Source organism: Aethalodelphis obliquidens, unplaced genomic scaffold (genome assembly GCF_003676395.1).
Source record: "Aethalodelphis obliquidens isolate GAN/ISIS:26980383/991018 unplaced genomic scaffold, ASM367639v1 scaffold50, whole genome shotgun sequence".
Lineage (NCBI taxonomy): Eukaryota > Metazoa > Chordata > Mammalia > Artiodactyla > Delphinidae > Aethalodelphis > Aethalodelphis obliquidens.
The window spans coordinates 9,735,329-9,760,579 of record NW_020837994.1 but is presented as its reverse complement, the minus strand read 5'-3'; the positions used below and the strand labels follow the sequence as shown (position 1 = coordinate 9,760,579).

Sequence of the window (25,251 nt, the reverse complement as noted above, 5' to 3'; positions counted from 1 at the left end):
CTGAATATAAGCAGTCTAGTCCTGAGGCCACATTCTTAACCTCTACCTTATACTATTAAAAAATATACTACACATGGTTATAAAATAATTATACATGTTTAAGGAAATAAAAGTTGATTTTTTTTTCAATGAGCGGGCAACAAGAGACTAACAAAGTGATCAGGCAAATTCAATAAAGAACTAAATAAAAATGAAATTCCCCCCTACCTTGTATTGAAGAAAAGTCAATTCCAGGTGGAAATGTGAAAATAAAATTCCTAGAAGATAATATAAAAGAATGTCTTCATGAAATGAAGACTTTCTGAATCCTGTTAAAAAAAGTCTTTCCTTACTTTTTTTCCACAGGATTCAGAAAGTACTAACCATAAAGGAAGAGCTTATTAAACTGGACTACAGTAAAATGAAAACTTCTGTTCATCAAAAGATATCTTAAAAGAATGAAAAGGCAAGACAATAGAATGGAAAGGATACTTAAAAGGAAAAGATATTTGCAACACATGTAAGTGACAAAGAGCTTGTGGTTAGAATATATAAAGAACCCCTACAACTCAATTAGAAAAAAAGAGGAACAACTCAATAAAAAAAAAAAAAAAAAAATGCAGGGCTTCCCTGGTGGCGCAGTGGTTGAGAGTCTGCCTGCCGACGCAGGGGACATGGGTTCGTGCCCTGGTCAGGGAAGATCCCACATGCCGCGGAGCGGCTGGGCCCATGAGCCATGGCCACTGAGCCTGCGCGTCCAGAGCCTGTGCTCCACAGCAGGAGAGGCCACAACAGTGACAGGCCCGCGTATAGTTAAAAAAAAAAAAAAGTGCAGAAGCTTCAAACTGGTATTTCACAGAAGAAAATAACTAAACAGCCATTAATCATATGAAATGATGTTCTACATCTCTAGTCATCAGAGAAAATTCAAATTACAACCACAATGAGATATTACTATACACTCAAAAGAATGACGAAAACTAAAAAAACTGATAGTGTCAAGTGCTGATGAGAAAGTGGAGTAACTGAAAGCCTTAAACACTGCCTGTGGGTGTATAAATTGATAACAACCACTTTGGAAAGTCAAAAGAAGCCACACACAAACGGACACCAGTGTATTATTTTATTCCATGGAGTTCAGAAAAAAAACAATACTAATTTTTATGTTGGAAGTCAAGGTAGTGATTAACTTTGGAAGTTGGCAGTAACTAGAAAGAGGACACAAAGGAGACTACCCCGTTTCTTGATTTAGCTGATGGTCACAGAGAAGTGTTCACTTGTGAAAATTTAGTGAGCTGTGCATCTGAATTGGGTGTTTTTCTGTATGTATATGTCAAAAATAAAAATTTTTTTAAAAAGACTGAGAGTAAAAGAGTTACTTCCAGATACACAAAAATCGAGAGGGTCATACCAACAAACCTTCACTAAATGAACACTAAAGGATGTCCTTCAGAAAGAAGCAAAATGATCCAAGATAGCAGTGTCAAGGGATGGAAGATGAGGGCAGGGAGGAAAGTCAGAGCCAAATTATGAAGGCCCAGCATGCCAAGCTAAGTAATCAGAGATCCACTGGGATCTAGGGAGTTTTTAATAATCAAAGTGATTATTTTGCCTGGACTTCCCCTTCATTTGTTTGCTACCTAAGATTCCTTTAAGACATAGTTCAAGTATTGTTTCAGTAACCAATCTCACTGTGGTCTAACTCTCTTCTGAACTTCTACAGCACCTCTTAGAAGAAGACAGGGTACTTAAGAGTATAGGTCTCAGCTGGCTAGTTGACCGCAGGCTAGACAACTGCAATTAGCAAATTAACTCAAATACACTAGTGTCCACTATCTGTACTATTACTTTTTTAAGTAATCTGTGGGGAAGAGACATATGAAGTTAAAAAACAATAACACTAGAGAGTAGATGAGGGAAACAGCTGGTGGGAAGAGTAAATCCAAGTTTAATTTTGGATATTTCTCTTTTGCTAATATGGTTCCAGAAAAAAAAATCAGTCACATGATGGGTACATAACATAGACATAATATAAGATAAAAAATGTTCATGTCAACATATTTACTACTTTAGTTTTGTTAGGAAATATCAGAATGATGACAGTTCAAATTTCTTAAACATGATCAAACATTGTTAAAGTTTACATTAATAGAAAAACAAAATATTTGCTTTTGCGAATACCTGGAAGGTTTCCATTGTAGTCCACATCTTCTATGCTACATCCCCATTTAATGAGAAGTTGCAGACAGCCAAGCCGCCCATGAAAAGCTGCATAATGCACAGGTTTCCACTCTCTCTTATCAGTCACGCTGGGATCCTAGAGGTAACATTCACAAGGACTCAGTTCTTTTACGTTTTGTAGGGGAAACACTAAGTCTAGCAGCTTAATTCTGCAAATGAGAATTGGAGGCTGTCCTTAAAACTATAAGGCAAACACTAAATATCATAGAAATATTTACTGCAACCACTGATTTGAACATATGAGCTAATAATATACAAATGAAATTATAAAGTCTTTTAAAAAAGAACATAACTAGCCACATAAAAATCGGTTCTTTTTAAAAAGGAACTTAACTAGTCATTTTACTGGTCACAAGTTCCTGACCAATAAAATGAAAGAGATGGATTCAAATGATCAAATATTATCCTTGGGAGCATAACCAAAGAGTTAATGAAAAAATATTTAACTCTTATAAGAAGTTACTTTTTACAGCCACTGGGTAATATTAAAAATAAATATCACAATAAATGAAATTTCTGGAGATATAAATCACTTTCTAAATTAGTGTATGAAATAAGAGTTACCAAAGAAACAGGTAAACACACAGCAAGTCAGAAAGATTTACAATCCCTGGTTAAGATGTGTCTGGAAGCTTCAGAATCTTCCCTGTTAAACTCTGAACTAACATGAAGAATTCATAGCCTCTGAAATATTTTGTACCATTAAGCTGTTTTTGTTGTTGTTGTTGATGATTTATCTAAATTATTGCTCCCATGTTTAAAGATAGAAAAGCTAAAGAGAGAGATCAAATTACTTCCTCAAAGTCACATAAGGGATTTACAAAGTCAGGAAGAGATAACCAGACTACCAAATGTTAGTCCATATGATATGGACTGTATGGACTATAGTCCATATCATTATACATTCTCACTTATTAACAGGAATCCCTCACCACTCCACTTCGGAGCATTATTTGTAAAGTGAAAGAATGTCCGTGTGTTGTCGCAAGGTGTAAAGGAGTGCATCCACGATCATCTTGAGCTGCCAGATTAGCTCCATTAATTATAAGAGTCTGAAAGTAGAGACATAAGAATGAGTTTATATGAAGATAGATGTTAAATCATAAATGCAGATGCAGATTATTTAAAGGCAAGGAATTTGTTAACCTATAGCTAAGCTATTATGTAAATTCTTACATGTGTGCTACACACAAAGTGTGAGAAATTCTTAGCTAGTCCTAAGAAAATGCTTGAGATCCTTTTTAACATTGCCTAGGAGACATGTATACCCAATTTCACATTCTGATTTGAGCATGTACATACAATTTATAAAACAAACTTTTCATGAGCACAGATTAACAACCACTAAGTTAAATAATTTAATGCTAAGCTAATAAAATTGAAATTTAAACTTCCTCTATTTCAAAAGCAGAATCTTTTATTAACTGGGTTTTGAATACAATAAAAGGATTTCATTACTAAAGTAACCAGTTCTAAGCTCCAAATCAAAATTCTAACAGCATCTGGGGAGATTCCATCTGAATTTACAATTGGCCCAATTTCTGTATATGGGTTATATCATATACACAACACACCCCTTTATATAATATACAGAGTAATTGGTTTAAAAAATTATTAGCAAATATTTTTCAGTTTTATCTCCCTCAGACTTTTTTTCTTTTAACCAGGCTATATTTACCAGCATCTCAGCAAAAGTTTACTTAGTCATAATTCCTACCAAGAGTTTTAGGAAGAACAGTATCCATGATTTTGCCTGACTCCCATTAACAAACTAGTCAATAATCATCACAAACCATATACTGAGTGCTTACTATGTCACTACAAAGAATATGAAGATATATCAACTTAGGGAATTAGGACACATGTAGAGACAAAGACAATCAACTATACAAAGCAGTCCTTGGTAAGTAACAACTACAAAGTATAGTACCCCAAAGCATCACAAAAGCTCTAAGAATGAAGAGATCACTTTGGGGAACAGAAGGACAATCAAGGAGAGGGAGTGGGTTAAACTAATGCTTAGAGGAAGGAAAGCAACAAGTAAAGCTTCATTTGACCCTGATATCCCCTTAAGTTACTATTGTATTTGCTCCTTTCTTTCACTGCCTACTTTTCAAATACCTCAATGCCTCGACTTCAAATCCACCTGCAAATTGGGTGCTGTCCCTATCACTGCATAGAAATATAGCCAACCTCTCCCTATAGAGAGTTCGCTAGTTCAATGGCATTTCCTTAAGTGCTATTCCCCTTGGTTTTATTCTGTAAGTGATACTCTGCCTGACTTCAACTTCTTCCTTCATTTGCACAGCGCTAATGGGTCCTGACTCTCTATCTCTCTTTCTCCTCTGAACTCCTTACTCATTTCGCTGCTTCCTCCCATCCCTACTAGTAACATTTTTCACCATTCAATCCTCAGTACTCTGTACTCTTCTCTAAGCTTTATTACTCCTGAAATCTTTGTCACCAGTGTCCTTTTCAACTGCCCTGTCCTTCGGCACCCGAATGACCTATAGGCACCTTAAACTCAACATGGGCCGAAGTTGAACTCAACATCCTTCCTCCCGAACCTCCCCTGCCTTTCAGATGTCCCTATCTATAGTGCCATAATTATCTGTCGTTCTGACTCAAAACCTTACAGTCTCACTACTTTGCCAATGCCTGCTATGCAAGATGTTTTAAATAATTTTCTTTGTTTCCCACTGCCACCAACTAATCTCACCCTCTATGGTTAGTGATAATATCAAAAGTCTCTGATTATTTTGCTTCCAAACACCCTCTTCATCCTACATAATCCTGGATACATCTTGCTAGAATAATTTCCTGAAATATTGTTTTCATTACTACATTCCCCTGTTAATGTCTATGTGCATGTGTGTGTATGTATGTATGTGTGTGTATATACATATATATACACACATATACATGTGTATAGTATACATATAAAATTCTCTTTCCTATACAAATGAATCTTTATTCTATTCCTAAGACATTTTACAAGTCTGGCTTTATCTAAACTTAGTTCAGAACAAATCATCTACACTCAGTCAAACTCATATAATGGTATATTCCTTGAACACACTTCATTTTTCCAATTCAAAGATTTCACATAGAATTACGGCATAAAGGTTAATGGGACAAAGTCTGGGTTCAAACCCTGGCTTTGTCACTAACTTAAGCAACAAACTTAACTCTCTGAATCTGTTTCCTAATCTACATGAAGGGAAACTCATAAGATTATTGTATTAAATGAAGTGATGCATGGGAGATGGTGATTGACACATAAAAAGTGCTCAATAAATTAAAATCATTATTTTTATTTGCTCCTGACACCGTCCCTACCTACAATGCTTCTTCACTACTTATCTTTTTAAAATCGACCCATTCTTTTAGGGTTAGCTGAAGTTTCATTTCCTCCATTTATGATTCCCTTATCTTCTCTTAAGTTCTACAGTTTTTCTCATCTATACTTTTCATGAGAACCTTACTCAGAGACTGTGATTTGTACTGTTTTGTAACTCACTGAGTAAAGCTACTGTCATTCCCAATAGAATCTCAGGCTTCTTATAGGCAGGGACTGTTTGCTTATATGATTTTGTATTCCTCGAAGCTCCAGTCCATTTCACAACATTGATTAAGTCTATTTACTCTAATAAACTAGATCCTGCCACATATTAATGTATAACTCTGGCCAGGAAATACATTAAATGAGGAATTTTAGGCATGGCAAGCTATAAAGAAGATAATCTGGGCATGACTATGACATCCCTTAAAACAACCCAAACAGATAGCCAACTGCTTTAGAGATAATATAATTTCCGATCTTATACAATCTGTCTGAGTGACAGTTGGTACCAAAATATGAGTCCTGGAATCCAGTAAGTTTTTGTTTAGAACACAGAACTACTAAGTCTATGGGATCAAATTATTAGAATAAAGGCAGTAGCCCAACAGAACTATGCTAAAGTAATTAAACTTATTGAATTTTTAAAAAAAGTAACCAAAGTTATTATTACCTGCATGCAAGCATCCTGTCCCCTGATGGCAGCTATGTGAGCTGCTGTCCAACCTCTCATGGTTGCTCGTGAGAGATCAGCTCCATGCCAGAGGAGCCAATGAAGACACTACGTTAAGAAAATACCCATGTTAACCATGTTAGCAGATATTTTTAACATTTTTATATCTTTAAAGTTAGTCTATCATCATGAAATACTACAGTCTGAGAAGCATCATAAGTGAATGAGGGGGCCAGGTATAAGAAAAACAAAAGCACAAGCACAATGATATGGTAACCCACATTTGGCCTTACTGTTGGGTAAACAATATGGAGTGGTAGGAGCTATGGCAAACTGGAGACCACATTCCCTGTCCATAAGGTGAAATACTACTCAATTCTAGCCAGTTTTTGCAGTGAGTGAAATGCTGGTCCATATCTTACGTTTGACCAATACTCTGCAAGCCAAACAAAACACATCTGTGGTCAAATTCACTCAACAGCTGCCAATTTACAATCTCTGCCATAGATCTTTAAATGGGTCCAGAAACTTCTGTATCAGAGAAGACACTGTAATTCTGATGATACTTTCTAAGAAAATAAGTGGCATATTAAACAAAGTGAGGGAGTAAAACATCTTCATTTAAGATTTTTTTTAATTAACTTAAGTCTCAATATAATTCAGTACTAGAGGTCTGTGCCACATATAGTGTTACTCTCTTTATATATTCAAGTTTGTAGATTCTACCTTAAAGAAGTTTCTTTCTTTATAAAAGAATTGATTGTATCATTGGGATACACTGTCACATCAATCATTGTGATATCATTTTTTGAAAAGGCTAATCATTTAGGTATCATTTGCCTGTCATGGAGATTAATGGCCAATAAAATATGGGGAGGGGTAGAGTTGAACCTCACTAATAATCACAGTAAGTCATTCATTTACTCAACAAATATTTATGGAGAACCAACTATATGCTAACACTGTACAGGTACTGGAGAATAAAACCACTGTAAACATTCGTGTACAAGTTATTTATCTCTCCGGGGTAAATATGCAGAAGTGAGATTTCTGGGACACAGGTAAGTATATGTTGTTTAACTTTATAAGAAACTGCCAAACTGTTTTCCAAAGTGACTGTACCATTTTACATTTCTACCAGCAGTGTATGAGAGTTCTAGTTGCTCCATATCCTTGTCAATACTTGGTATTATCATTTCTCTGGGTTATGTTTTTGTTTTTGTTTTGCCATACTAACCAGTGTGTAGTGACACCTAATTGTGGTTTTAATTTGCATTTCCCTAATGGCTAATGATGTTGAACACTTTTTTCATGTGCTCATTATCATCCACATGTCCTCTTTGAGAAAGTGTCTAATGAAGTCATTTGCCCATTTTTAATTGGGTTGTTTTCTTACTACTGAATTGTAAGAGTCTCATATATTCTGACTACAAGTTCTTAGTCATATTTATGATTTGCAAAGATTCTCTCCAATGTTTTCTTCTAGAAGTTTTAGAAGGTTAAGTTTTACATTTGTTTATCATCTGCTTTCAGTACATTTTTACATATGGTACCAAGTATGAGTTGAGGCTCATTTTCTTACGTATGACTGTCCAACTGTGCCAGCACCATTTAATAAAAATACTATCTGTTCTCCATTAGATTGCCTCTGCATCTTTGTCAAAAATCAACTGACCAATCAGCAGGTCTTCAGAAATGACTAAGTGAGGAGGTTGGTAAATCCTCCCCCAAGAAGCAATGACAAAGCTAGACAAAGTTGTCAAAAACAACCATTTAGGGAATTCCTTGGCAGTCCAGTGGTTAGGTCTCCAAGCTTCCACTGCAGGGGGCACAGGTTTGATCCCTGGTTGGGGAACTAAGATCACACATGCTACGTGGTGTGGCCAAAAAAAAACCATTTAAAGACTCTGGAAGGCATACAACAAAATGAGAAGCATTTATTCAAGAAAAATCTACTGATTCTCAGTTAGAACAGAGAGAGCCCGTGGCAGAGTAGCCTGGGACTACAAGGATCCTTACCCGTAGCGTCATGATGCATAAGTTCTACCCAGGTGGACAGCTCCACTGCCCTGCTGGAGGGACTGAAAAGTCCATGCCCAGGCACATTTTCAAAAACAATTCTAATCCTCAGTGGCAACAATTTAGGAAAGCCAACATCAGAGCTAGCCTGAAGTCATGATACTTGTTGGGGCAAACAACAAAACTAAAAACCACCTAGAAAATTGACAGAAAAATACAAGAAATGAGACAGCCAAAGTGGGCCTTGCTAAGATTCCACTTATCCCTTGTGATATAAAAAGCTGTGTACATGTACAAAGTCACTCATACTCAGGAAAGACTGAAGAGGTCCCAAGTTGGCTAGACATTCTTGGCTAGACATAAGGCCTTGAAAACACAGGGGGGGAAAAAAAAAAAAAAAGCCAGGCTGACTTGTAAACTGCTTGGACTTTGGAAACATTCCCCAAACCACACACAGATCTATCAGCAAAAGATGGACTCCTTACTGGCTCAAGGTATTTAGGCACAACCTCTGATTAATCACTGGCTGATCACTAAGCTATGCTGACCCAGGGGTGACCCCTATGAAGCCAGGCTTAAAAATAAAAACAAGAGGGGAATTTCCTGGCAGTCCAGTGGTTAGGACGCCACGCTCCCACTGCAGGGGGCAAGGGTTCGATCCCTGGTCTGGGAAGATCCCACATGCCGTGGAGCAACTAAGCCCCTGTGCCACAGCTACTGAAGCCCCCATGCCTAGAGCCCATGCTCCGCAACAAGAGAAGCCACCGCAATGAGAAGCCCACGCACCGCAACGAAGAATAGCCCCCACTCGCCACAACCAGAGAAAGCCCGTGCGCAGCAACAAAGACCCAACACAGCCTAGAATAAATAAATATTAAATAAAAAGGATATATATATATGTATAACTGAGTCACTTTGCTGTACAGCAGAAATTAACACAACATTGTAGATCAACTATACTTCAATAAAATTTTTTAAAAAAGAATTCTAATATCAAAGTTATTGTGAGGAATAGACAATATACTTTGTCAATACATACCAAAACTCAAGGCACCTAATAAATACTAAGCACTGCAAAAAATAAAAATAAAATGTCCAGTTTTCAAAATGTCCAAACTAAAAAATTATGAGACATACAAAGAAAACAAGAATGTATAACACATACACAGGAATAAAAAGGAATCGATAGAAACCATCTCTGAGGTACTTCCCTGGCGGTCCAGTGGTTAAGACTCCACACTTCCAATGCAGTGGGCACAGGTCCCATCCCTGGTCAGGGAACAAAGATCCCACATGCCATGAGGTGTGGACAAAAAAGAAAAAAAAAGGAAACCATCTCTGAGAGGGCCCAGATGCTCAGCTCAGAAAGACTTCAAAGCAGCTATTACATATAGCTTTAGAGAACTAAAAGAAATTATTTTTTAAAGAATTTATGTTGGGACTTCCCTGTTAGCACAGTGGTTAAAAACCCCCCTGCCAATGCAGGGGGCACCGGTTGGAGCCCTGGTCCAGGAAGATCCCACATGCTGTGGAGCAACTAAGCCTGTGCACCACAACTACTGAGCCCACGTGCCACAACTACTGAAGCCCGCACACCTAGAGCCTGGGCTCCGCAACAAGAGAAGCCACCACAATGAAAAGCCTGCGCACTGCAACAAAGAGTAGCTCCCGCTCGCGCAACTAGAGAAAGCCCGCATGCAGCAATGAAGACCCAATGCAGCCAAATAAATTAATTAATTTTTAAAAATTTATGTTTAATGAATCAAACAAAAATATGATGACAATGATTCATCAAATAGAAAATAAAGAGACAGAATTTAAAAAAAAAGAAAATTCTGAAGGTGCAAAGTATATCTGAAATAAAAGTTTACTACAGGGGCTCAAAAGCTGATTTCATCTGACAGGAGAAAAAAAATGAAGTCTAACAAAGCACAATTTTCACCAGCTGTTAATTTAGTGATCATTTTATACTACCAACATAGTACCATGAGTCTTAAGAAATTTCAGAAAGGATAACAAAATGTAAAGGTATTAATGCAGTACTCAAGTAGAGAATTAGGAGATGATCCTCAAATGGGAAAGTAGAAAGTCGCCAAAACCTTTTGATTTAGATTTATTTTTGTTAAAATTTAACAAACATTTCTTGAACAGCTGCTATGCACTATGCTATACAGTAAAAATATAAATTTAATTCAACAAATTCATCAATACAACAAACATTTATTGGGAACCCGCAATGTGACTCTAATATGCCAGACACTATGCTAGATGCTGTGGGAAAAAAGATAAATAAAATCGAAATGGTACCTTCAAAGTGCTCAAAATCTATTGTTTTTATTTTTGTTTTTTTGCGGTACGCGGGCCTCTCACTGTTGTGGCCTCTCCTGTTGCGGAGCACAGGCTCCGGACGCGCAGACTCAGCGGCCATGGCTCACGGGACGAGCCGCTCCGCAGCATGTGGGATCCTCCCGGACCGGGGCACGAACCCGTGTCCCCTGCATCGGCAGGCGGACTCTCAACCACTGTGCCACCAGGGAGGCCCCAAAGAGCTCAAAATCTAACAGAGAGGGACTGCCCTGGTGGTCCCGTGGTTAAGACTCCGTGCTCCCAATTCAGGGGGCCCGGGTTCGATCCCTGGTCAGGGAACTATATCCCGCATGCTGCAACTAAGACCCGGCACAGACAAATAAATAAAAAACAAATAAATAACTATTTTTTTTTATAAAAGAATATTAAAAAATATCTAACAGAGAATGCAATTCAATGTGATAAATACAATTTTTTAAATGTGTATAAAATTGAGGGAAAAGTTGCTAGTTGGAGGATACTGAGGGGGGAAACACAGAAGGCCCTGCCAAGTGGGTGCTACCTGACCTGGATTTCAACAAGCTAACCACTGGGAAGAGGTGAGACCAGCCAGATGAAACGGCATGTACACAGTCTATGATAATATGAAACAGTGGACTAGTTTGGGAAATGAGAGTAGTCACCAGTACTGCAACATGAAACAAGTCTGATGGGAGATGAGGTTGGAGAGGTAAGTCTACCATATTAAATAGCTTAAACTTCATCCTACAGGGTATAGAGAGTCACTACAGGGACTTAAGGAAGGTTTTAAGTAATAGCAGATTTTTGTTTTAGAGCAATAATTTTGTATGCCCGTTATGAACTAGAAGTAGACAAGAGAGGAAAGAAGGAAATCAAGTAGCTCTAAGGCAGTGGCTATGAAGGTGTAAAGGACAAATTTGAGAGACAAAGATGGAACAGAATCAACTGACTTAGGGATCAGTTCTCACTACATCAATGTGCATCATGAAGCACTTGACCTAGACAAATGCTGATACTGTGTTTTGCTTCTGTAAAATCCTGACACAACTCAATATGATGCAAAGGACATTAGCCTGGAAAACTAAGAAAGGGAGGGAAAAGAATAACAGTTTAGTTTTAGACCAACTAAATTTAAGATGCCAGTCAGATATGTATGAGCTGTTGATAAGCGCCGGATGCAGAAACCAGAATTCAAATTCTGGAGAGAAAGCGAATCAATGAATTATTATGTAGAAGTGATTAAGCCAAGGAAGTCTAAAAATGGCCTGGAGAGAGAGTGTAAAGTTGAAGAGAGACACCCATTGGCAAGAGCATAAAGAAAACCACTAATTTTAGAGAAGGCAGGGTAGGTTAATCAGAGAAGCTGAAAAGATCCCAGGAAAGAGATGAAATAAATGGTATAGCAACAAGTCCTATCTTATTTCAAATATGGCAGAGTAAAATCAGTATTTCCTCCTCTCTTCAAAATCATTTAAAAAATTTAAAAAAGAGCAAGAAAACCCCATCTTTGATGAAGCTAGGAGATATCTGAAACCACAAAACAGATGGGAAAGCTGCCAAAATATAGATCAAACAGGAATGTGGGAGCAAACACCAGAGAAAATCCCCATGCAGGGCTGCAAGCACAGAAAGACCCGTCAAGGCACATTTCTCCCAGGTGAGAGGAAGCCACTAAAAGGCCAAAGCAAAAACCCCTACAGTTCAAGTGGGGCACACAAACTGGTGCAGAGAGATTCTTTGGACCAGATTTGGTTCCAAAAAGCAGAAAAGCCCAAACAAAGAAATCACACAGAGGAGCCATATTCATGGAAAGCAGACTCTGTTTGTGTGGCAGAGAAAAAAGAGAGTTGCATAGTGAATAGACCTACTGCAGCCTACAGACTGGAGAAATGTAATAGCTAAAATAAGCTCCCCACACACAACCATGAATTGTGAGAAAAATTCCAGTTGGCTTTGCACACAGCCCAAGGATAAGAAGTTGTGCATACAAATGAACTTATCTATGAAACACAAACAGACTCACAGACATAGAGAACAGACTTGTGGTTGCCAAGGGGGAGGGGGGTGGGAGAGGGTGGATTGGGAGTTTGGGATTAGCAGGTGCAAACTATTATATACAGAATGGATAAACAACAAGGTCCTACTGTACAGCACAGGGAACTATATTCAATATCCTGTGATACACTATAATGGAAAAGAATATGAAAAATAATATATATACATACGTATAACTGAATCACTTTGCCATACAGCGGAAATTAAGACAACACTGTAAATCAACTATATTTCAATAAAATAAATTAATAAAAAAAGAAGTTGTGCATAACAATATTCACTAAACACTGCTTGTACTAGTGAAAAATTGAAACCAATGAAATATCCATCAATCAAAAAAATCGATAAATTCTGATATTCATCTAAGAATAGACTATTACAACATGGCTGAAAGGAATGAACTAGAGTATATATATGTAACCACGTCGTTAAAATTCAAAAACACATTGTTGAACAAAAAAAGCAAGCTGCAGAATGATACAAATAATATGATGACATTTATATAAAACATGTTCTTTAAAACAGTGATATAATCATATGTAATAACAGCATAAAACATATATGGTAATAATAAACACCAAATTCAGGGTAATAGTTATCTCTGGAGTTGGAAGGAGAGAAATGACACCTGGGAGGGGTGCTCGGGGACTTCAAATGTATCTGTGATACTCCATTTCTTTTCCAAAAATCTGAAGCAACTACAGCAAAAATATTAGGATTTCATACAGCCAGGTATGCATTACGTTATCCTCTGCAAGTTACCCTGTATGCTTGCCTTAGGAACCCAGCTGCCACCCTGTGAGGAAGCACAGACTAACCCACATGTGGGGACCTCACAAAAAGACCCCCGTGGAGAGGGATCAAGGGGCGCAGTCTACAACCAGCATCTACTACCAGATGTCTGCATGAACAAGCCTTCAGAAGATTCCAGCCCTGGCTTTTAAATCTTCTAGGTGGAGCCCCAAACATCATGGAGTAGAGACAAGCTGTCCCTGAAATCCAAATTCCTGGTTCACTCCTGAGCATAAATAAATAGTTATTTTATACCACCAAGTTTTAGGATAACTTATTACTAAGGTAACCAGAACACCCAAATGTTAGACTGAACTGAAAAGAAAAATATTTGTATATAAATGTATAACTGAATCACTCTGCTGTACAGCAGAAATTAACACAACATTGTAAATCAACTATACTTCAATAAAATAAATTTTTTTAAAAAAAGAAAAGAAAAATATTTTCAGTGCCTAGCATAAGGCCTCAGTCCTGTTTGCTAAATTTACAAAACTGTCAACAGCGCTAAACTTACCTCAGTTTAATAACTTATATAGTTTCTTACCTCCAAACTGCCAGAATGTGCTGCCCAATGTAAAGGGGTAAGTTTATGGAGAACGTCAACTTCATTAATGCTGGTACCACGTTCTACTATTTTTGAAAGCTGCTTTACATCTCCAGCGCGTACTGCATCATGTATGCTACCAAAATGCACTTTCTTCCTGGCACCCACTGAAAAACAAAATTGCTTAAAATATATTACAAAACTAAAAAAAGACTAAAGCAACGACTGAACTGAAAGTACAAAATCACTTTGGCTTTCCAAATAATTTACTACAAAGATGTTTGTGATTAACATCTTAATCTGACTTCAATTTCAGCTCTAATATGTAAAGAGCACGGACGTTGTCACCCCCATCCATACAGGAAAAAAGCAGAACAAACAAAGTCAACAACTTTTCTTGCACTCATCAAAGAATTGAGGTCTCGGGGCAAACGGCCACCCTGAATTTGGAGAGACAGGCAAATACAGAGAAACACAGTCAAGTTCAGCTTACCTGGAGCAGAAGTCACTAGAACCATAAGCTTCTAAAAGCACTTAAATAGTAATTTTGACAAATTGCTGGGGACTGGGTATGTAGTAGCCTAACAGTGAGAAACTCCTCGGGGCCATAGTCTTAGGAGGTCCCCTCATTTTCATAGATTTTACCTTCAAAACGCCACCAGGTTATCACTGTGAAAAACCAAGAAAAATCACTTCATGTCTTTGGTAAAGGGGGAGAGAGGTAACCATTTTGAAATCTGCCCAGCTATTCTCTGTAACAAAGGCCTACTCTCCAGTGAAAAAGACTTTACCAGAACCTTATCTCACATAGGCAGATATATTTTACTAATATTTTTCATATCTTCCTCATATGTCCTACACTAAGAAAGGAATGGCAGGTCACAATTTTTACTTCATACATTCTAGCGTCTTATATTTTATAATATAATGTTCCAAACATCAAGACTGGATTGTCAGCCTTACTGTACCGTGAAATATTTTAATGTGCATTGTGAACCAGAAGTAATAGTATCTAAGCACGAACAGACAGTTGTTGGAGAAGGAAGAGGTAAATAGTTCAATCAAAGCATTTCCTAAACCAAACAAACAGGCACAATTCCTGAACTCAAATTGTTTTGAAAAGAACTCACCAACACCTCTGGCAGATAATCTATGCAGCCTTGTATTACTATTTATATCTATGTATATGTCCTCTCTCCACAATTAGCATGTTCATTTCTTGACAGCTGAAATCATTTCTTATACCAACCCTTAGCAAAATGCTATGCATCTTACTCAAAAGTCCTTTGAGCATGTACCATATGCCAGGCGCTATGATAACACAATGAATAGACATGGATTTAAGACATTTTCTTTCCACTGACACTTTAAAATCTATTGGGATAAATTCGATGAAATCGAAAACCTGACAGTAACATCCTAAGAGATTACAGGTAAAATAAAGGTGGAGGAGGAAACACTCGAGCAAGTCTTTGAAGAACAATTAAGATCTATGCATACTGGAAAGAGAGTAAGGAAGCACCCCGAGAAAACCAAACCACTTGGTAAATGTTTAATGATGTTAATCCCCTAGGTCAGACCTTCATTACTCTCCTTTATGTTTGTTTTTTTATATTTTGGCCATGCTGTAAGGCATGTGGGGTCTTAGCTCCTCGACCAGGGATCGAACCCGTGCCCCATGCAGTGGAAGCACAGAGTCTTAACCACTGGACCTCCAGGGCCTTCCATTATTCTCCTTTAAATTAGTACTGCAAATGACGTTCTACCCACCCTAATACATTTTATACAGGGACGCTCTAATCCATCGTATACAAGGACACTATTCTGATCACTTCATTCCTCCACTCTGAACTGCTTCTGGTTATCCACTGCTAGTCTAGAGAACCAAATCCAAGCCCTCAGTATGACAGTCTATGCCCTCCCATAATTTGGCTCCATCTAATTTGACAGCCTTTTTTCTCACCACATTCCGTTCCAATTTATTCATTCATCCACCCATCTATCCACTCAACATTAATCTGGTATCTACCATAAGGATAAAAAGATAAGACATGATCTCTATCCTCAAGGGACTCACAGAGATATACAAACACAATTACAAAACAATGTAGTAAGAGCAATGACAGAAATATTCATAAGAAGTTATGAAAGCACAGAAGACTTCTAACTTAGCTAGGGTAGGAGGGAAGGAGAGCAGAAAAAGATTCCTAGAGAAGGTAACACCTAAGATGAATCTTCAAGGATTAGCAGGAATTTGCCAGGTGAAATGGATGTGGGGAAAGGCATCCTGGACAGGTCAAGAAACTATAAAAATACCCACCCTATTGTTGAAGCATAAAGTGGAAGGAAAAGAGGCTAGAATTAGACAAGAGGCAGGCTGTGCTGGAACTTGCTGAACTTGAGCAGAGTGGGGAGTCATTGAGGGATTTTAAGCAGAAGAATAAGAATGATCAGATTTGTAATGCTTTGTATATGGCTGGCTGCAGTAAGGTGAATTCATTGAGCAAAGCGCAAGAGTATAGACTCAAGGAGACCATGTAGGAAGATATCTACAGTAGTCTACACCAGAGAGGTTGAGACCCTCAACCAAGTGAATGGCAGTAGGAACAGAAAAGGAGACAGATTCAACATGTATTAAGGAAGCAGGATGAATTGAACTTGGATGGATATAGTGGGTGAAATAAGGGAAAAGTAACGGGACAACTCCAAGGTGTCTGGCTTAGTTACATAAGTGGCGTACTGCCACTGAGACAGCGAACACGAAAGGACAGAGAGGGCATATGAATACAAAATTATATTCTGAATGTGTTGATCTTGAGGTGCCCATGGAAGAGTTCCAGAAAGGAGTTGTACATATGAGTCTACAGCTCCAGTGAGAGGCCTGGAGTTGAGTTCTCAGTGTTAGCTGTGTCTCAGTATTAGGCAGCTTTTTCTGATCCCCAACCTCACGCTATACTGGAGCCAACGGCTCTCTATTCTTCTTTATAGCATTCATCACACCAGTAATTACTTGTTGAGTATTCATCTTCCCCACTAGAAGGAAGGAATGTGCCTGTCTTCTTTGCTTACGTATCCTTAAGACAAAGCACATAATAGGCACTCAATAAATATTTACTGGATGACTGAATGAATAACAGATTCCGGGGTCGTCACTAGGGTTGAAGCCATAGTACATGACAAGGAAAAAAGCACTAATGATGGCACTATCCAAGGGACAAAGCAACGTTTTAAAAAGAGGATAGAAGAAAATTCAGGGTAGATAAGTAGATAGATAGGTAGGTAGGTAGATAGATAGATAGATAGAGTCAGCAGAGTGGAAGGAAGAAAATGAGATAAGTCTAACATTATCTCCAGAGTCAAATACTGCAGAGACGGTAGAACTTAAAAGGGTCCATACATTTTAACAAGAGTTGATGTCAGCTGGGAACGAAGTCTCAGGAATGCGCGCAGATAGAAAAATAAAAAAGGAAGTAAAGCTGAAATGAGGAAGGATGGGGGCCAGGTGAGCAGCTCTGTGACCTACTGAAAACAGATCAATTAAGGGAAATGAGGAGTGACAGGTGAGAAAGGGAACTGCCAGAAGGGGCGAAGCTCCTGTGAGCTGAAGTGAGAAAAGGAGTGTGGCAGAGATGAGGGCCAGTGAAGTAATCTGACTCACGCGGGGTCGCAGTCTCCGTGCAGAAGGTGAAGGGGCCTGAACCGGACACCCCGGGCATGGTGCGACCCCTCGGACTCCGGGGAGGAGTCGAGTCCAGGCCCCTGCTGCTGCGGCGGTCTTCGCTCGCTGTCACCCACGAGCCAGTGCAGCAGCGGCTGTCTTCCTCGTCGTCGCTAGGCCCGGGGACGCCGTCCTCCGTCGTTCTCTCCCAGGAGCCCCGGCAGCGGGAACCTTCGTCTTCGCTTTCTCTCTCCCAGAAGCGGCGGCGGCTGGCGTCTTCGCTGACGCTCACGACGGAGGAGTCGCTGGCCACATAGCCGCGGTCTTCACTCACCCCCTCCTCCCAGGAATTGCTGAGGCTGCGGCCGCCATCCACACTTCCGCCCTCCCAAGAGCCACTGAGGCGGCGGCTGTGGTCGTCACTGCCTCTCTCCCCAGAGTCGCTGGTTCGGGGACCCCGGAGCTCCCTGACTCCCTCCCAAGTCCCACTGAGATGGAGGCCGCGGTCTTCTCTGACCGTTCCCCCGGAGTCACTAGTGGGGTGGCTTCCGACTTCACTTAAACTCACGTCGCTGCTGCGGTCTCCCCTTACTCTCTCCCAAGAGTTGCTGGGACGGTGGCCACGGTCTCCCCTGACTCTCTCCTGAGAGACACTGCGACGGTGGCCCAGGTCTTCACTGACCCTTCTTGAGTCATTGCGGGAGAAGCGGACGTCTTCACTTGCTCTTCCCGTCGGTACCCTGCAGCGGTGGTCGCTGCCTTCACGGATTCCTTCCCTGTCTTCGCTACGACTAAAGCCCTGGCCTTCGCTAACTCTTTCCCTGGATTGGTCGCCGCGATGGCCGTGCAGGCCGTTTATCCTCCACACGCGATGGCTGGTGCGGCGGCCGCCGTCTTCGGTTGCTACTCCCCGCGATTCACTGTGGCGGCGGCCGCCGTCGGCGAGTACCCTCTCCTCTAAGTCGCTTTCCAGCGTCCCGACTCCAGCCGTTGCAGCGATGGTGGAGCCGTCGCCTTGGAAATGAGTAAACTTCCGGCGTGCTGCGGTCATTTCCGCTCCCTCGCGGTCATGCGTCACTTCCGGCTTCCCTGCAAATTTTTTTTTTGTTTGTTTGGTTTTTGTTTTTTGTTTTTTGTTTTTTAACCTCTAAGCTTCTCCTCTAGAGATTGTGGAATGGACCGGTTTTCGATGAAGTTCCGCTCGGTCTCACATTCAGCCTGTCTAGGCCCCGCCTCTATAACGGCCTGGCATAGGTCGCGCCCGCCGTGGCTCGGCGACGCACGTGGAGACTCCAGGACTGCAGTCGATGTAGGTGACCTGCGTGTGTGCCTCGGGCCGGGCAGGGCCTTTTATCCTCGGCAAACCGAGTGTCATTTTTCAGTGCTGGTTGGAGCATTGGAGAAAATATATTCTTACCCTATCATTTCATAAGTATGGACAAAAGACCTAACGGAGGAGTTAGCAGCTGCAGCGCTATCATTGTTGCGTGTTACTACTGCCAGGCTCTTTGATAATCGCTTGGTACTAATTCTCACACTAATTTTGTAAGGTAGGTGTTATCCCCATTTTACAGGTGAGGAGATTCAAGGTATCAGTAATTTGCTAAGATCCAACAGCAGGTAAGTTGTGAAGCCAGTATAAAAACAGGTCATCAGTCAAAAGGCTGCACCAGGTCTCCTGACTCCAAGGTTCCTTTCACTGTAAAATGTTTACTTTCAACATTTTGGCCCAGATCTTTTTCTGCAAGCCTACTGCATAACGTGTATTCTTCCATTCATATTTATAGCAACTATATGGGTCAGGTCTTGTGCTAGCAGCTGAAAATACAGAAATTAGAATTCTCTGCCCTCCAAGGGCATCACCCACCTTGATTCTCCTTTTACCCTGTTTTTTCCTATCCTTTTGCCACAGGTTTTGTTTAGTGAACACAGCTGGCAAATTCCCCCGACCCTACCTTTCCTCTCTTGAAATACAGTAAATGCCTTTCTTTAACTTCCATGGCCTCTTGTAACATTAATAACTTCCATTTGTTGAGTTCTTATGATGAATCTGGCACTGTACTAAGCGCTTTATATTAGTTTTTCTGTTTAGTCCTTCACCTAACCTACCAGGATAGTATTACTGTTCCTTTCTACAGTTAGAGAAGTACAGCACCAAAGTTAATTGCCTGAGGGTACACAGCTAGTATTAAGTCCTCGCATTAGGTTTCCAACCTAGATCTTTGATTTTGCTGTGCATACTCCTCGAAATCTCTTGAATTCCCACATCCTTTATTAGACCACTTATCATATTGTATTACAATTACCTGTTTAACAGGTGGTTCTCACCCCTACCCCCCAGGGACTCTGACCTTCTGGAAGGTGGAAACTGTATCATTATTCATCATGGCATTCCTAACATTTAGAATACTTAGTTGAAGGGAAGGAATTACTAACTGTTGTGTGGGTAAGTGGGTTGATGGTTGGTTGATTGTCTGGTGGATGAACTGATAGATTGAAAGTAAAATTTTTCAGGGACTTTGCTGGTGGTCCAATGGTTAAGACTCTGCACTTCCACTGCAGGGGGCATGGGTTTGATCCCTGGTCGGGGAACTGAGATGCTGCATGCTGCTTGGCGTGGCCAAAAGAAAAGTAAGAAAAGTAAAATTTTTCAGTTGGAAAGGAATTTGGGATTAGTCAGCCCAATGCCCTCATTTTTGGAAATGGGGCAACTGAGGCCTATTGTCTTACCAGACATCTATTGAGTTATTAATATGGGCCAGTTTTTATGCTAAATGATTTGCAAATAGTCTTAATCTGTATTATTATTTCTATTTTTACAGGTGAAGAAATCAAGATTTGGCCAAGATCCCATAAGTAGGTGGTGGGGAGTTGGAACCCACTATGACTGAACTCCAAATTAATACAGTGTTTGTAGCCACTTATATAATAATGGTAAAGGCATTACTTTTTTGCTCTGTTGTATGGATAAACACACTGAGGCTGAGGGAATAAGGCAGCACACTCTTAAAGGATACACACTTGGTGGAAAGGATCAGAAAAGGAAACAGAAACATAGAGAAGCAGAAAAAGTAAAATCTCCCAAAATAAACTTGAAAGGAATTAAAAATAAAAGCAGAAGTTAAAGAAATAGAAAATAAAATTGATCATAATAGTAGCTGATGTTCAAAAAGAACAATAAACAGACAGCAAATCTGAGGAAGAAGAAGAGAGAAAACAATATCAGAAGCAAAGGGAACACATTACAGATATTAGGGACTTTGAAAACAAGTGAATTATTTAGTGTAACCTTATAATCTTGAAAATTGACTTGGACATTTTTTTTTTTTTTTTGCGGTACGCGGGCCTCTCACTGCTGTGGCCTCTCCCGTTGCGGAGCACAGGCTCCAGACGCGCAGGCTCAGCGGCCATGGCTCACAGGCCCAGCCGCTCTGTGGCATGTGGGATCCTCCCGGACCAGGACACGAACCCGTGTCCCCTGCATTGGCAGGCGGACTCTCAACCACTGCGCCACCAGGGAAGCCCAGACTTGGACAATTTTTAGGAAAATATAAATTTTTTAAAAATTGGCTGAAGAGTTAGAAAACGTTAATAAACTGATAATTATAAAAGAATGCCTGGGCTTCCCTGGTGGTGCAGTGGTTAAGAATCTGCCTGCCGGGCTTCCCTGGTGGTGCAGTGGTTGAGAGTCCACCTGCCAATGCAGGGGACACGGGTTTGAGCCCTGGGCCACGAAGATCCCACATGCCGTGGAGCAACTAAGCCCGTGCATCACAACTACTGATCCTGTGCTCTAGAGCCCGTGAGCCACAACTACTGAGCCCGTGTGCCACAACTACTGAAGCCTGCATGCCTATAGCCCGTGCTCCGCAATGAGAGAAGCCACAATGAGAAGCTTGTGCACCACAATGAAGAGTAGCCCCCACTCGCCGCAAGTAGAGAAAGCCCGTGAGCAGCAACAAAGACCCAACCAGCCAAAAATAAATAAATAAAATTAAAAAAAAATTCAATTAAAAAAAAAGAATTATGTGGGCCAATAGCGATTAAGAGGCTAAGAAAAGCACACTGGTTTTGGCAAGGAGTCATTGATAATATTCAGGAGAGCAATTTTAATGAAATAGGCAAGATGTAAAAACCAGATTGCACGGGATTTCAAGGTAAGTGAGGGACTGACTATGAAGGAAGTTTCTCAAGTGAAACAGGTTTCAGAACACACTGAAGTGGGCATCTCAGCATTCCAGAGACTCAAAACCCTTTTAAGTAGGAAGCTTATGGTTACAATGAGTAAAATTGGCTAGTCCTCCATCTATCTCTACCTCAATTTTTCCAAAGTGGGGTGATAAGTCAGGTTGTTCCTCTAATCCCCTGTAAACCAGCTCTTTCATCTAGTTCTAGAGGAGGGAGTAGGACCAACTCCAGGACAAGAATTAAGTGGATTTTGGTAACCGTCTCTACTCTTTTCTGCCTATAGACCCTCTTACTTCCCAAGCATTCTTTCTTTCCCTTTGGTGCTCACCTCTAATCCCTCACTGGGGCACCCCATGGGTGCATTTTTGCTCTTATTCTTTAACTTGCTCTTCCCCACCTGCCCAACAAAGTGTTCATTATTTCAGAGAGCTGACCCCATATAAGAGTAGGAGGAAACTTCCTACTCCTACAGTAGAAGTTCAGGCCTTTCTTGACACTAGTCTGATTTTCCATTTCTACCTCCAGATTACCTCTTTAGTCAGCTAAACCTTTCCATTTGTAGACATGCTTAGATGCCTCCTTATATCTTCCTGAATGTTTTGTATAAACCCCTCGAAGCATTCGTTAGATGTTAAATAGGCTGTAAAGAAAGACAGCCAGGAAAATATAACTAGAATCTAAAATTGTTTATTTTAGGTTAAACTATTCTGTGAGAATCTTTTTTTTCTTTTTTTAATATTGAAATATAGTGAAATATATGTAAGTCTCAGGTATACCACAGTGATTCACAATTTTTAAGGGCTATAATCCATTTATAGTTATTATAAAATATGGGCTAGATTCCCTGTGCTGTACAATATATCCTTGTAGCTTATTTATTTTCTACATAGCAGTTTGTACCTCTTGATCCCCTACTCCTATCTTGCCCCTCCCCCTTCACTCTGGTAACTGCTAGTTCTCTATATTTGTGAGTCGTTTTCTTTTTTGTTATATTCACTAGTTTATTTTTTAGATTCCACATATAGTGATATCACACAGTACTTATTAAATTTTTAATATATATAATAATTAGGTCCTTATTTTTCTCCCCAAAGCTTATTTTATTTTGAGCTGAATAACAAATTCCTTTGTAGTATTTAATGGAACCTAAAAGTTGGATGTTTAAAAATAGGTAAATTATGTTGAAATCAGAGAACATTGTAAATAGGGTATGAACAATGAAATTTGTAGATTTTAATACAATATTCCTTTTATTTCTTCTCACAAACTTCAACTCTTATTTCAAAAGACAGTATTCCAGGGACTTCCCTGGCGATCCAGTGGTTAGTGGTTAAGACTGCGCATTTACACTGCGCAGTGTAATGGGGGCGTGAGTTCGATCCCTGGTCAGGGAACTAACATCCACATGCTGCACAGTGTGGCCAAAAAAAACAAGACAATATTCCAGCTTCCCTGAGGCTTCCTTTAGCTTTCTTTGCTATACTCTTTTGTGTAGAATAATGGTTCTAGTTCCTAATGGTATGTGTTTACTACTTTTCCATTTTTTTAGGGGGCTAAAATTAGGTGTTGCTGATTTCTAGGTCAGTTGTCAGATCTGGCCATTTATTATAACAGAATTAACTATGGAGCTTTTTTAAATTGGGATGTAATTGACATAAAACATTAGCTTTGGTGTTTAAAAAGCTATGGAGCTTCTTAAATATTAGAGGTGTCTCTGAATGAGAATCTACTAAATAAGACTCTCGAGATAAGCAATCTCTTCTTAGCATTCACTGTGATTCTAATGCACAGCCAAATTGGGGGGCACACTTCTAAATCAATACCCAACATCTACATCAAACAAAAACTAGGAATCTCAATTTCAACTGCAAATACCTATGAACATCTCAGAGAAATACTGTCCCTCCGCCACTCCAACTAAATCCTTTTGTGCTATTGATAGTTATCTCCTTCTAGCTCCGAGACTGACTTATCAGTCATCTGTTTTCAATCTTTCTCCAACAAGTTCCTTTTAAACCTAAGTGCTAACATCTCTATTTGTTCAACTACAATTAAATCTCTCCAGTTAAATTTCAGAGATGAGCAGCTTTTATTATTTTGTCCCCTCTCTCCCATACTCAACTCTCCTTCAGTCAATAGGGGATACGTCTTAATTTTTCCGTATTTCGTAACTTTGCTGACTACCTATTTAAAAAAATTTTTTTTCCCATTGCTGGTTTTATTTTACTTCTTTACTTGTGCTTATTTCTCACCTCCCCACCTATAAGTCTTTAAATGTTTCCCAAATACCCTTAGTACACTTGTAGGTTTGAATGTTGCCTTCCTCTTGATTGTGACATACTTTTAATCATTTGGTAAAAGCTATGGATGGTCTTCCCCAAAAAAGGCACAACAGGAAGTTTTGCCTACATTTTTAGATTCAGACCCCAGCATTTCTTCCATGATATTGTTCATGTATATTCATATGTTGGGGCATCACATAATGTGTTTCTCTCTCTCAAATTCAGTGGACACGTTTTCTCACTCGACCTCTCTGTAGCATTTGCTAATCTCTTTAAATTTTTATTCACTTGATTCTTTAAAAACAAAGGCCAGGGCTTCCCTGGTGGCGCAGTGGTTGAGAGTCCGCCCGCTGATGCAGGGGACACGGGTTCGTGCCCTGGTCCGGGAAGATCCCACATGCCACAGAGCGTATGGGCCCGTGAGCCATGGCCGCTGAGCCTGCGCGTCCAGAGCCTGTGCTCCGCAACGGGAAAGGCCACAACAGTGAGAGGCCTGCGTACCGCAAAAAAAAAAAAAAAAAAAAAAAGGCCAACCTTAGATGCATAAAGGATATCACCTCTGTTTAAAATTTCTAGTGGCTGCTGTGGTCATCAGTATGATACACAGTCCTCAGCATGACCAAGAAGACTCGTTCTATTCAACATTACTGGGTTTTAACCATATAAAAACACATGAAGTGTTTTCGAGCCTTCAATTTTGCTGCTTATTCTTCATAGATACCCTTGCCTCCTACCAGTGTGGACACCACTTCAATTTATCCTCCAAGACTCAAATACCACCACCTCTATAAAGTCTTCCTTAACCAACCTCCAGGTAGTCTGATGTGCCTATTAGGGTATTTTTGTAAATTGCAGAAATATTATGGAATGGAATGAAGCAAAGCCAGGTTCTCATTCTTGTTTTACAATTTTATAAGTGAATGATTCAATTTCATCTGTAAACTGGGGATACCACCTACCATTTAGAATTATTTGTAAGTATCAGAGGAAATATATGTAAAGAGTTTGCCAATGCCTACCATATAGTAAGTGCTCAACACATTTCATTGTTTTATATGCCTATCTCCTCCAACAGATGGCAGAAAAGATTAATCTTGCATCTCAGAGTGCCTGGCTCATAGCAGGTGCCTCATTCATGTTTTCAAGAAC

General features: G+C 39.8%; 1 protein-coding gene across 13 annotated transcripts in view; it reads right to left on the bottom strand.

Annotated features, from left to right (window-relative positions):
- ANKRD42 (ankyrin repeat domain 42) overlaps positions 1-18,698 on the bottom strand; it is a 77,775-nt gene extending 59,077 nt beyond the window's left edge. For 11 of the 13 annotated variants that reach the window (XR_003428110.1, XR_003428112.1, XM_027083533.1 and 8 more), the window contains exons 1-5: positions 17,633-18,698; positions 13,975-14,141; positions 6,234-6,341; positions 3,153-3,272; positions 2,161-2,296 (exon numbers count right to left, since the gene is read on the bottom strand). Coding sequence is in view for 10 of the 13 variants with exons in the window: in XM_027083533.1 (XP_026939334.1) it covers positions 2,161-2,296; positions 3,153-3,272; positions 6,234-6,341; positions 13,975-14,141; positions 17,633-18,683 (1,582 nt within the window). In the remaining 3 variants the exon portion in view is untranslated. Of the gene's footprint in view, positions 1-207; positions 258-2,160; positions 2,297-3,152; positions 3,273-6,233; positions 6,342-13,974; positions 14,142-17,632 lie in introns of all 13 variants that reach the window. The other 2 variants (XR_003428111.1, XM_027083542.1) reach the window with 1 other exon arrangement.
- Positions 18,699-25,251: the final 6,553 nt, after the last annotated feature.